Raw genomic sequence first — 13,055 nt, 5'->3', positions numbered from 1 at the left:
ATGTTAACTTTTAAGGACACCGAGACCATTTTACACGCCTTCATCTCATCACGCCTGGATTATTGCAACAGCCTTTTCACCTGTTTAACCCAAAAATCTATTGATCGACTCCAGACTGTCCAGAACTCAGCTGCCAGGCTTTTAACCAGAACAAAGAAATATGACCACATTACTCCTATTTTAGCTTCATTACACTGGCTCCCAGTATGTTTTAGAATTGACTTTAAAATTCTATTGATCTCTTTTAAAGCTCTTCATGGCCTCTCGCCTTGTTATATTTCTGACCTTTTAGTCCCATACGCACCAGCACGTACCTTGAGATCCTCGGGCAGAGGTCTGTTGTCTGTTCCAGAGTCTCGACTGAAAACTAAAGGGGACAGAGCGTTTTCTGTCAGGGCCCCGAGGCTCTGGAACAGCCTGCCCGAGGAAATCAGGTCGGCTGAGTCGGTGAACTCTTTTAAGTCCCTTCTTAAAATATACTTTTATAGGAGAGCTTTTCCCGATCTTATTTGACTTATCTTATTTTATCCCTTTTATTTTATTGTATTTTACTAATTTTATATTAAATTTTCATGCTCTTATCTTTTTTGTATTATTCTTTACACTTGTTAAAGCACTTTGTAACTTGTTTTTGAAAAGTGCTCTACAAATAAGGATTATTATTATTATTATTATTATTAATTATACACGTAACACAATAATAAAACTTTATTCATTCATTCTAAAATAAAACAATTTTAGAATAGAAATTAAAGTTTATAGATTGTAAATAAAGAATATTTTGAATGTTGTATTCTAAAGAATAATAGAATTGGTCTTCAGTTTAAATGAAAGGTTATAACATTAAAGCTCATTTATTTTTTTTAGTACATTCAAGTTCTATTCATGTTTAGTTTCAAGTTTGGACCTTGCAGCTGTTCTTTTGCATATTTTAAATTCAGATATTTAAGGGATGTACAACATAACCACAATTCCTTACCAAATAATGGGTGGGGTTTTCATAAATGTGTCTATCCTCCTATTTCTTTGATCACACACAGAGGCATAGGGTTGAGTATAGTATATAGAGTTTTATTTTGCCCTAAAGCCACACTTTTGGCACTCACAGAAAAAAGGCTGGGGCAGTCCAAGTGTCTAGCTAGTTGCTAAAAAGCTAGACTGTATTTTGAGGTAATGCTGTTTTTGTATGCCAGTTGTTTGAGTAGTCTCTATCTTGAGCCTGATGTTAGCTCACAGGGTTACAATATTATTGTACAGGTTATTTACATAGCACTTTGGGGCTGAAACAACAAAAGAGGAACAACAAAGAGGCAGAAAAAACACTGAGACAGGTTCGGTTTGAAGGTTTTAACCGAAAGGCATACAGGGTTAAGGTGAGGTGAAGCAGGCAAGGGTTAAAACAGGCAAGCAGTCCAAAACCAAGGCCAACGAATCCAGAAGGAAGTAGGCAAAAGCAAAATCCACAATGATCTAAAAATCAAGCAGAACGTGAAAAGCACAGGAAAACAGTGGAGAAAATGTGAGAATGCTTGACAAAAGACAAAATTACAAAAGAAAAGGGAAGCACACAGACTATATATACACAAAAGACAGGCGGATAACAACACACAGGTGAAACTCATTGAGACAGGACACACAATCAAACAGGTAGGCAAACACACAAAAGCAGGAAGTGAAGTACAAAAAACCATGACAGAGGGAGAAATTTTAGTATTCACATCATTAGGTTTACGTCAGTCTCATTTTATCAGTGGATGTGGACATGAACAAATCAGTGTGTGTGCGTGTAGGTGTGTGTGTGTGTGGCAGTTACACTGTTTGTGTGGGATTTACTGTCAGAAAGTGACAGCCTGGAAAGGAGTTGCACCAACAAACAACTTCAGCTGATTGATTTGATTTCCCATCTTTGTATCTATCTGCACCATATGGTGATTTGTTACAGGAAATACACCAGGGGCTTTAAAATCATTTTATTGCAGGATCTCAGGGGTGTGAAGACAAGATACAGACTCTAATTGGAGTATTGGCGCAGATGCACAAGTTTAATTTGTGACACTTTCTCACTTTTCTTGCACATACTGTATTTGTACATGAAACATATCAAGATGTAAAGAATCCTCAGCTGCTCATGGATTGGTGTTATCCAATGGAGGCACATGACCTTCCCTTTCCCCAAGTCTTGTGCTTTTTCATCCCTCTCCTCTTTCCTTCTATCACTTTCTGCAAGTGTTTCTGGTTCTGGAGCTGTGGAGTCTGGACTGTGGTTGCCAGTCACCTGCTGCCCCCTTGTTCCTGCTGGACACCCTCTGCTACAATTATTGTTACTAGTCCTATTGTTATTATTGTTATTATAATCATTAACATTACGATTAGTATCATTAACGCTACTATAAATATCTGTACCATTTTTCATTCAGTCTATAGCAACATTACCTTTACTGTCTGTACCTCTTTGTGTATATTGTGTAGGCTGCCTCCCTCCCCTCTCTCTTTCCATCCCTCTCTCTCTCTGTCTCTGTTCCTCTCTCACCCCCAACTGGTCGAGGCAGATGGCCGCCCACCCTGAGCCATGGTTCTGCTCGAGGTTTCTGCCTCTTAAAAGGAAGTTTTTCCTTGCCTCTGTCGCCTAGTGCTTGCTCTCAGTGGGAACTGTTGGGTTTCTGTAAATATCATCACAGAGTACGGTCTAGACCTGCTCTTTTATGAAAAGCGCTCTGAGATAACTGTTGTTGTGATTTGGCGCTATATAAATAAAAGTGAATTGAATTGAATTGAATTGAAATGACCTGAGGAAGTTGGAACAAATACCGTCAGTAAGTTCATCCTCTAAATAAAATAAAATGGTAAGAGACTGCATTAATACAGCACTTGCCTGGCATTCACCAACACACTCACACATGCCATGCAAGGCTCCTGCCTAACTACTGGGGGCAATTTAGGGTTCAGTGTCTTGCTCAATGACGTGAGACAGCAACTCTCAGCAAGAAAGCGAGAGACTCAGAAGAGTAGTTTACATCGGATCATAGAAACTACCACATGACCAAGAAGTTTTATCCCCAGAGCAATAAAAGCATCACTGCTCCTACCTGTATATTTATTACAGTTTGCTCTGAATTAAATTAGACTCTCTGTGGACAGGAAAAAAATCATACATCAGAAGGACTTCCTGACCTGACCGATGAGTCTCTTTTCATGATACATCAAACAGTCAGCAGCACATACAAAGATACTGCACTTCAATAGTGCACCCTGTAGCTCTGCTTCATCCGTTTTATTAAACAATTCTGAACAGTGAGTGTACTGAGCTTGTAAAATCCAACTATTTCTAAAATATTTCTATAATTTCCAAATATTGATACAAATCAAGATACTATAGAGGACTGAAGGGACTATTAAAACCAGAGAGCTTCTAGAGATTACCACACTGATATATATGCCTGGTTTAAATCACTCTGAAAGTTTTGATGACATAAGGTTTTCCCAAATTAGTAAGCACCCTACCAGCTCACTCATGTAACATTTTTTCAACAAAAATAACTTGATTTTCCCAACGTCAGAGACTGACTTTAATAGGTTTCAGCTAATTGACTAATTAGTTCACCTCATAAAAAGGCAAGGGTATGGCTTCCAGTGATTTTGTTACCATTAATCTGTCTCGGCATGCGGTTGTGTGTAAAGAGAGAGAGGTAATATGTTTGGAGTCTGAAATGCCACACATTAAATAAAGGAAGAACAAAACAGCCAATTAAATTAAATGAGACGAGGGAGATTTAAAAGCTCCCATATGGGGGAACTGACAGCCGGCATACTTCAAACCAGTAGCTCGTGGAGAGACATTCGATTAGTTAGTGCTGAAACTGTTCATCATAATGGCTATGAATGTACAACACACACCTACATGCAGTCGGATGTGTGCACAGAGACACGCAAAAGCATGCACACGCACAAAATGCGGTAACAATCTTTTAAAATAAAAGTCCTCCTTTTATTAGGCAATAGCTCCCTCTACTGTTCTTGATCTAAGTAGTACAACCTCAATCACTACACTATGAATAAATACTAAAACTTTCATTTCCAAAATTCACAACATTTTGCAAACAGGAGTTGTCCTTTTTTCATCATGGTGTTGTTTAAATTTTGTAAAAGATTTGAGAACTGTGTGTCAATGTGTCATATTCTCTAAACAAATGACTATGCACAACCACTTCTTCAATGCAGATGGATTTCTGACGAAGTTGATTACAGCAAGAAAGATCAAAACCCAGTGATTCATACATGAGTATGTCTTACTAGCAGTAGTGGGTGGCAATTAGATAACCGCAAGATGACTGAAAAGCTGTATGAATGGTTGTATGACCGTGTTGACTGAGAATTATCAACGTGATGTGTCTGCAACACGTGCAGCATTACACATTTTTAGCAGCAAACAGACAGGAGGGAGGAAAACTTTAATAAATAAATTAATACAAAGTGAAGTGAAGCTGAACTTGAGCCAAGTTATCAAAGAGGGAGCCAAACACCCCAAGCATTAATTTAATTGGTTGTTAGATTGATGATAGTAAGCTTCTGGTCAAAGGCACATATTTATCTAGATTCTTTTCTGGCTATTAAATCTGACCACAATATTTCTCTCACTGAAATAAAGACATCTCTCTCCCCTTGTCTCACTTTCTGCAAAAGGACCTTTGTAAATTTCGGTAGGAATAAAATCCTAATATGTGAAAGCTCAGCTAACTTTAATTAGCCCCTGCAGAGGCAAAGAACGTTGTTGCTCTTTAATTTTACTGGCTTCTCTTCACTAGCTGTCTTCCATTTGCCACACAGAGAAAGTATCCACCCTTAATTAACCAATCGCACTCTTCAGAGAAACATTTTCACAGTAACAGATAACATGAAAATGAGACAGTTTTTCCTTAATGTCTAAGAATAAAAGATGAAACTGGAGCGTCTTGTTGAAAGATCAAAGCCATCTAACAGCATTATGGGGAAGCTGCTGCCCGAGCTGAAATGCTGAGACACAGTTAGCCTACAGCATAAAGCTCAAGGTGAGTATTTCCTCATGCTGGATAACTGTCAGACAGTAGTAACCACACATTATCAAAGGGATTGGTAAGGATTAAATGTGATGATTGGGAACAGTGTAACTGAGTTTAACTTCATCATTACTTATAGGGAGTCTTTGGTTTTAAAGGTCTACTGTATTTCTTCACTCCAAAGTAGTTACTATATAAACTGTTGACACTGTGTTCTGTAGATCCTCCAGATCCTCCAGATCTACTGGGACACGGTTTCTAATAAGAGATGTTGCTGTGTTTTTTTTAAATGTAAGATTTAAATGCTGTGAGCATTACAAATGAAATCCCATTTACCTTCATAAGGCTTTTTCGATATGCCAGTACAGTATATACCATGAGAGATTCAAATTTGTCAACCATTGGAGATTTTGCCATACTGTTTATACCACTGTTTCTGTCAAGGCCCCCTATGGAAGCTGAGAAAAATGTGGGCGCCTTCCCCTTCACAACACTTGATATAGTTTTAATCAACTAATATTGATACCTTGGGAATTAGTAACAAAAGTAGTCGAGGGTCATTTTATTGAAATCACATTATCAAAAACATGAACTGTGAGTTTATTTTCATGCATGTTTTTGTTGTGCAAATGTTAAACTCTCCTGCGACGCTGACAGTGAATTAGTATTACATGTATTACCACTGATTTATATCCTGTAGTATCTCTACTATCTACTACTACTACTACTATTACTACTCTAGTATTGTAGGGTAAATCAATGGGTCTGAATTATATTTGATAATAAACAATAATTTATTTTAATACATTTTTTCACCGGTGAAAGGAAGTACCTTGATTAGTTAGGTATTTCATTTGCTGGTTTAGACAAAAAGAGATATCCATGTGTGGTTATTTGATCCATGAACAGTTTTTCAATTAATTTTCCAGAAAATGTTATATCGTGATATACAGCATGTTAATATTATAATATAAAATTACTTATACCGTGATAGAGGATTTTATCCGTATCGCCCACTTCTCAGTCTAACCTCCATTGTATGTGGATGCCCACAGTAATCTAAAAGATGGTTATCTCAAAACCTGAACAGGTAAAACCAAAACTATCTGCATGGATATACCACTAAGGGTAAGAAAACAAGTTTTTTGTAAACATCATCATACACTGTAAAACTTCCCTCGCTCTCCAACCACTTCCAGAGGATAAATCTCATCAAAAGGGCACGTGTAGAACTTTTCACAGCAAATAATCAATACTAATAATTCATACAATAGCTAATCTGCAGCAAGAAAACACTTTATTTTGTTTCAGCTTGAGCTGAGTTCCCTTAACTCTCTTCTTTCATCACCATGATCCTGTCTCCAACAGCATGAGATGAATGAAATAAATAACCATAACTATTTGTATCCAGGAGAGAAAACCTGAGGGCCCTATATAGTTCGACCAATAACCACAGACTTGATTTGAACATCAGCACAGTCGCCATGAAATTGAAAATTTAATCAGCATGGGGAGCCAGCTCTACTCTGAGCTGCCAACCCTTAAATTTCATCTGGTACACTTCACCGTCTTTGACCTGGAGCCTCCCCACCTGGCTGTAAGCTTCTACTTTAAGTCCATCTTAAAACTATATAGTTTACACACTTCAATCAATCAATAAAAACTTGAAATTGTAATTTACTCAGTGCAATGCATGTGAAATGTAAACAATCATTAGTGACTTAACATAAAATAATGGAGAATCCAACCATTAACCACAGACTCCTAATGGTATTAAATCCACTAAGATGCACTTACACCTTAATAACCACACTGCACATGAGCTGAAATGAATCAGTCAGCATAGGTTCATGTAACAGGAAAAGAGAGGTGAGTGAAGAAAATACACAACGTAGCTACTTGCAAATATCTCTATCAGCACGTTCCACCAGAGTGCTGGTGCTCTACAGACTGTTTACAAAACTATAGACAAGTTCACACTGTGACCTTGTAAAATCTGTCACACTGTGTAAGGTGAGTCTAAAAATGACAGCCTGGTAGCTCCACGATAGAAAAAGAAACAGGTGTTGTTACCTCTACTTGCATTGTTCTTTGGTGATCCAAGCAACATGTGCACAATATGTTTTATTTATTGATGTGTAAATAAGTCATAATAATCCAATAATGACCTATAAGTCAGAGAGGCTAGTTGTAAATGAAAGTTAATTTTAGTAATGGTTTGTTGTTTAAATTGGTCATATTATGCTCATATTCATAATTTTATTTAGGGGTTGCACCAGAACACGTTTAACATGGTTTCATTTTTAAAAACACCATATTTTTGTCATTCTGCACATTGCTGCAGTACCTCTTTTCACCCTGTGTGTTGACCACTCCGTTTTAGCTATCGAGTGAAGCATCTCATATCAATTTGATCTTTGTTTGGAGTTGTGCATGTGCAGTACAGCCAATCAGAAGCAGAGTAGGGCGGGTCCTGACAAGCTGGTAACCACTGCTTTGGTTCAGCTGTGTGTGTTCCAAGCATAGACTGTTTATAAAAAGGTTCCAAGCGGGAACCTGGAAAATAGACGATAAAGCAGTGTATGCTTTAGGGCGTGACTACCCAGTGATTGAAAAGTCACTACCATGGCGACCTGTCGAGCAGGCTAGAGTGACTCGTACCATCGCCACTGTGTAAATTTAACCCACTGGTTTTAAAGAAACAACATGGCGGCGGACTAACTGCTAAACTCTGGGCTTCAAAACGGCAGTCCACAAACCAACGGGAGATGTCACAATGACTATGTCTACTTCTTTTATACAGTCTATAATGTGTTCCCTAGCCAGCTTCGCACCCTAGACTGAAGCAAGACTCTAGTCAAGCTGTTTTCAGGTAGTTCAGGAGCAGTGTTTTCTGTGAGAGAGGTAACTCTTTGGGGTGGACTTTGGGCTTTTCACTTTGCAAACCTATTACATTAACAAAATAAACATATAACACAATAACGGTAGGGGAAAAAACCAAAAAGCATAATATGATCTCTTTCAGTATAAACATTTTCACCTGTGGTATTCACTAGCTTTGATGTCAACGATGTGATGCGCAGCGCATCTATATTTTATGCAATAATGAGGCTTTAAGAGGCAATTAGTTTAGACTGAAAGGATTAAAACATGAAATCAGGTTAGAAGTGCTCGTCTGTTATGTGGCACTTTAGTTCAGGTTTTCTGAGACTCATGACTGACTCAGTTTGACAAGTTGATGCTGAACTTGTTACTTGAATCACACTGTCACTGACAGCAGTACTGAATGTGCCTGAAGCACTCTGTTTCCAACTTCTTATCTCATTCTCCTCCTACTACCATTTATCATCAGTGTCAGCAGGGTAACTCTTGCCCTTTTGTTAAATGAATGTCTGAACTGAATCTGTTGAAAGAAAATTACATTATGTAAAAAAGAGTTTGTCCATGTCTACAAAGTAACATCCTGGGAAGAACCATGACACAGGCTTAATGGCAACATTTCTGCAAATGATTTTAGTGTTGTTACCTAATTGCAGAGAGGCCTTGGGGATTGCATTTGTCCTTAATAATTTATGCTAAATGTTGCATAGACTTTGTGTGTGTGTGTGTGTGTGTGTCTGGGGGGGCGGTTTTAAACTGCAAAATTTCTTTGTCTGTTAAGTAACTGCTGCAGGCTTGCCTGAAAGATAGTGTGTCTGTGTGTGTGGTCTGATGTCTGCAAAAACACATACAGTAAATGTGCGCGTTTCAGTGACTGTGTGCATTGTATGCGTGTATGTGTGTAGGTCTGCAGGAAGGGGACAGGCTGATTCATCATCCTAGTTGGTTATGCAGACAGGCTTAGAAAGCAGCTCTCTGGACGTGGCGCTGTTCCCCTCCAACATCAAATATTCAACACACACCTTTTTCATTCCTCCCCCCGACGCTAAATCTCTACACCTAGAAGCTCATTATGGAATGCTGATACAGTTTACCTGCAAGCAGCGAGTCTTCTAAGGACCTTACAACTCCTTTGTAACAGAAAACAAAAGTGACTGTTGAATATCACAAAGACGCAAAAGATAGGCACAGTTTACCCCCCGCATGAGACTGTGCGGTCCCCGAGCAGACTGCTGCAACCACAGTGCAAGAAGGACAGTAGGTCCTTCATTCTACCAGCTGTCAGACTCTTCACACTTTATTATTACCTTTTTTCCTGTGCAGTTATGTTTTTTTCTTCTGCGACCTCAACAATGTTCCATATCAATCACATATGTATATAAAAGGTATGTACAGTGTACTCATATCTCTTATTCTTATTTTTCTATTTTTATTTAATGTGTATTTGACTTATCTCTTGTATTGTGTTGTGTTGTATCTGGAGCTGCTGTAATAAATGTATTTCCAAAATGTAAATCTTATCTTTAAAGTTCAGAGTTTAAAAACAGCTTTTCCCTCCACCAAAACAGGAGATCTCCCACAACATGCAAAATGTAGTTGATGAAGTTTAAAGTTCCTTAACACGGTTTGAATGGCACATAACAAATATACTTCATGCCAACTTTCTTATAAGCACACAATAACATCTGCTACTAATTCATTCACATTCACTCATTATCAATTAATTGGATTATTTTCTCAATTAAATCTGCTTTATCTAGAACAAAGATTTTCAATCATAATTTTCCAGAGCTCAAGGCGATAAATGTCTTGTTTGGGTCAACCAAATACTCAATTTACAATGATATCAAACAAGAAAAGCAGCTGATACTGGAGTCGCTGGAACCAGCAAATATTTTACATTTTCAACTTGAAAATGAATTAAATTAAATTAAATTTCTGTCAGTCAATTTATCAATGAATCTGCTAAGTATTTCAGATCTTCAAACAATTCTGGATATTATTTCCGAATAGCCCCAATAGTCAACAGCGCCAACATTTGTCCAATAGTTCCTCCAAACCAAGCTCTGATAGCCAGCACATGCATGTTGATGACTACTCCTACTTCTTCTTCTAATATAAATCCAGCCTTAATAGCCTCAAATATTCAAACGTTGCAGTCACCAGAACCAATTTCTTCTCAGATGTTATTGTTGAACACAAAGCCAAACATTTTTACAACATAACCATCTTCTCTTCTGTTTCCTCCAAGCATTTAAAGATCACTATTTTGAATCCCTCAATAAACCAGTGATCAGTGTGGAAGAACATGCCTCAGTGGATACAAATGTGTAAGTGTATGGTTTAAGTGTTCTTGAATACATTTTAACCAAATGACTCAGGCCCCAACATTTTATCTTCCTGCTTTTTGTCTCAGCCTCCTTCCATCACTTTCTCAGATCCTAGCTCCAATGTTCAAAACTTACATGTTCCAGTTTTTCCCTCCTACGAAGCCAGACGCTGGCTGAGTAGTCCTGCTGTCGCACTGCCGTTATTATGGAATTGACTGGCGTCCCGGTGCCAGAGACGCTGAACCCTAACACACCCACTGACCCTCGGTTCCCCCGTAGCTCCATATGGCTGGATGGTTGGGTGGATGGTGCGATGGTCCCTCAGTCTTGGTAAAAGAGTCAATAAACTTGTTGATCTCCTGTTAATAGCTGAAGAATACTCTTCCTTTTGGGCATGCATTGTGTATATTTATTCTGACTGCACCTTCTACTTCCTTTGTACATGGTGAAAAAATTATATTTTTCATCCAAGGCAATTTGCTACAAGCCTTCTGCTCCAGTGGGTTGTCTTCTGACAGGACATCGAGAATATGGAAAAAATATCAAAACGCTTTCAGTATTAGCCTTGTCCTCACTTCCTTTTACCAAACATTAAGTTAAACACACAAGGTCTGTCTTGGAAGCTTTATCTTCTGCAGTTAGCTTTGATTGTGATCATACCTCTATGTTCATAATATAGGAGCATCCCAGTCTTCACCATTATTGGCAAATGTCCACAGGCTGCAGGAATTCCTCTTCCAATGTGCCTCCAGAAAGCATCACCTTCTCATGATGAGATATTTAGTATTTGCTGATTAAGACTGGACTGGGTTTAGCTAAGCACAGACCTGTTAGGCTCGGCTCTCAGCAGATCACGGTCTCGCACGACTCTGATCAGGACTTCCAACGATTCAGGCATCCACAGTGTGGGAGCATATGTGTGAGGAAGAGCAGGAGAGAGGAGAAGGGAGGGGTAGAGAAACACAGAGAAAGAGGTAGAAAGAGAGAGGGGACGGGAGGAGTTGTGGTGATGCTGATGCAGTGTCATAGAGGAAGGAAATACCCCTGTATAAAACCAGCTGAGTAAATGGACACACCTATACCTGTATCTCTCCCAAATGCTTCTTTTCTCATTTCATTCCTCTTAAGCCCCTCAAATCTTCTTTCTTTCAGATACATTCACTTCTTTTGGGGCATCCTTCCCTCTCACTGTATCACTCTTTTCCACCCTATATATGCTGCCAACTCTCTCCCTCTCTCACAGCCTTTCTCTGTCTACATGTACAATCATGTTCTCTCTTTGTTCTATTTCTTCCCAACAGAAATGTTTTGTCTTTATCAGCAGTGTTACTCTATCATTTGACACTGAGGACAGGGTGCTATCCCTGTTACATGTATGCACCTCTGATTACACACACACACACACACACACACACCTTGTTCCTCTATCCCTGTGGGAACATCTCATTGACATAATGCATTCCCTAGCCCCTTACCCTAACCTTAACCATCACAATTACATGGCTAATAATAATCCTTACCCTAACCTTAAGCTAATTGTAACCTGAACCCTAAAACAAAGTCTTCTTAACTCTCTGAAAGCAGTCCCCATCGGTTAGTGTGCATTCAAGTTAAAGTCCCCATTAGGATATAAAAACATGAAACATGAAACACACACACACATACACACACAGAAACACCTTGGCACATCACAGCAGACTGGTGCAGTGAGGCTGCAGTACCTCTCTTCCCTTACCTTGGCTTGCCAGAGAAGCAACAGAGCTTAAAAACTTTAATTAGCTCATAAATGGCATCTGGGCAAACCAATACATGCTGTATACATGCACACACATACTCACATCTACACACACACACACACACACGCACGCACGCACGCACTCACGCACGCACGCACGCACACATACACATGCATCATCTAAATGTTGAAATTATTAGTGGCAAACAGCCAGTGCACTTTAACTCTTTGAAATGGAAACAATCCATTTTAATTGCATGCCTTGACTCTGCTGTTGAGATGCTTTCAGTCAGCAATATAACCAGCGCAACCGATACGCAAGAGCAAAATATAATGCCATGTTGGAAATTAGTTTTCAGGGTGCTGTCAGAAGAAAAGTGGCATCTGTATTGCACTGAATGGAGTTCAGCTTCCATCTGACTTTGATCATCAGTGTAATTACCAAGAAAGATTTTATGAAAAGGATTAGCAGTCAACTTATCTGACAAACTATCTGAATACTAAAATTGAATAGGTGCTTGTAGCACATTTTGTTCTTGTTTGTTGGCTGTTTACTAAATTTACTAAATATAAGTCATTTCAGGTTATCATTCTACAGTAAAATTATTGTGATACAAAGGATCATAGTGTAACTCATCTTAGAGGATGCTACAGCAGACACTGCCCATACAAATGATCTATAGGCAGTTTACATGCAGTCTAAAGAAACGGTGCATATTGGATCAATTCACCCAAAGTCAATAAATTGTGACCCTCTCTTCTATTTTAATGAAGCTGCGGGAAAGTCTCTCTTACCATATGTGGGATGGAAATGATATATATACTATCTAAATAATACTAATTTATCTGTTCAATGAGACAAATAATCCATATTTCCATATTAATGTTTTACTCTTACTCATTTTTTCAAGTGGCTGCAAATTTTTTGGTGGCACCGTATCCCGTCTGAATGCTGAGTCATACACATTTGTGAGGAAGCTCATATCTCAAACAATCTTGGTCCTTCTACAAAGTCCCATTCCATCTTATTCAGTCCTGTTGTATGCCAGTCACATTTCTCCCTTCCAGCAGAGTGTA

The 13,055-nt window shown here is 38.7% G+C and overlaps 1 protein-coding gene across 1 annotated transcript in view; it reads right to left on the bottom strand.

Annotated features, from left to right (window-relative positions):
- Positions 1-11,159, bottom strand: part of LOC123984138 (inactive phospholipase D5-like) — a 68,827-nt gene extending 57,668 nt beyond the window's left edge. The window contains exon 1 of the mRNA XM_046070844.1: positions 10,379-11,159. Within this exon, the coding sequence (XP_045926800.1) occupies positions 10,379-10,528 (150 nt within the window). The 5' untranslated portion in view covers positions 10,529-11,159. The remainder of the gene's footprint in view (positions 1-10,378) is intronic.
- Between the last annotated feature and the right edge of the window lie 1,896 nt (positions 11,160-13,055).

Source organism: Micropterus dolomieu, linkage group LG15 (assembly GCF_021292245.1).
Source record: "Micropterus dolomieu isolate WLL.071019.BEF.003 ecotype Adirondacks linkage group LG15, ASM2129224v1, whole genome shotgun sequence".
Taxonomy (NCBI): Eukaryota; Metazoa; Chordata; class Actinopteri; order Centrarchiformes; family Centrarchidae; genus Micropterus; species Micropterus dolomieu.
Note: the sequence above shows the minus strand (reverse complement) of the source record. Positions and strands in the feature narration are given on the sequence as shown.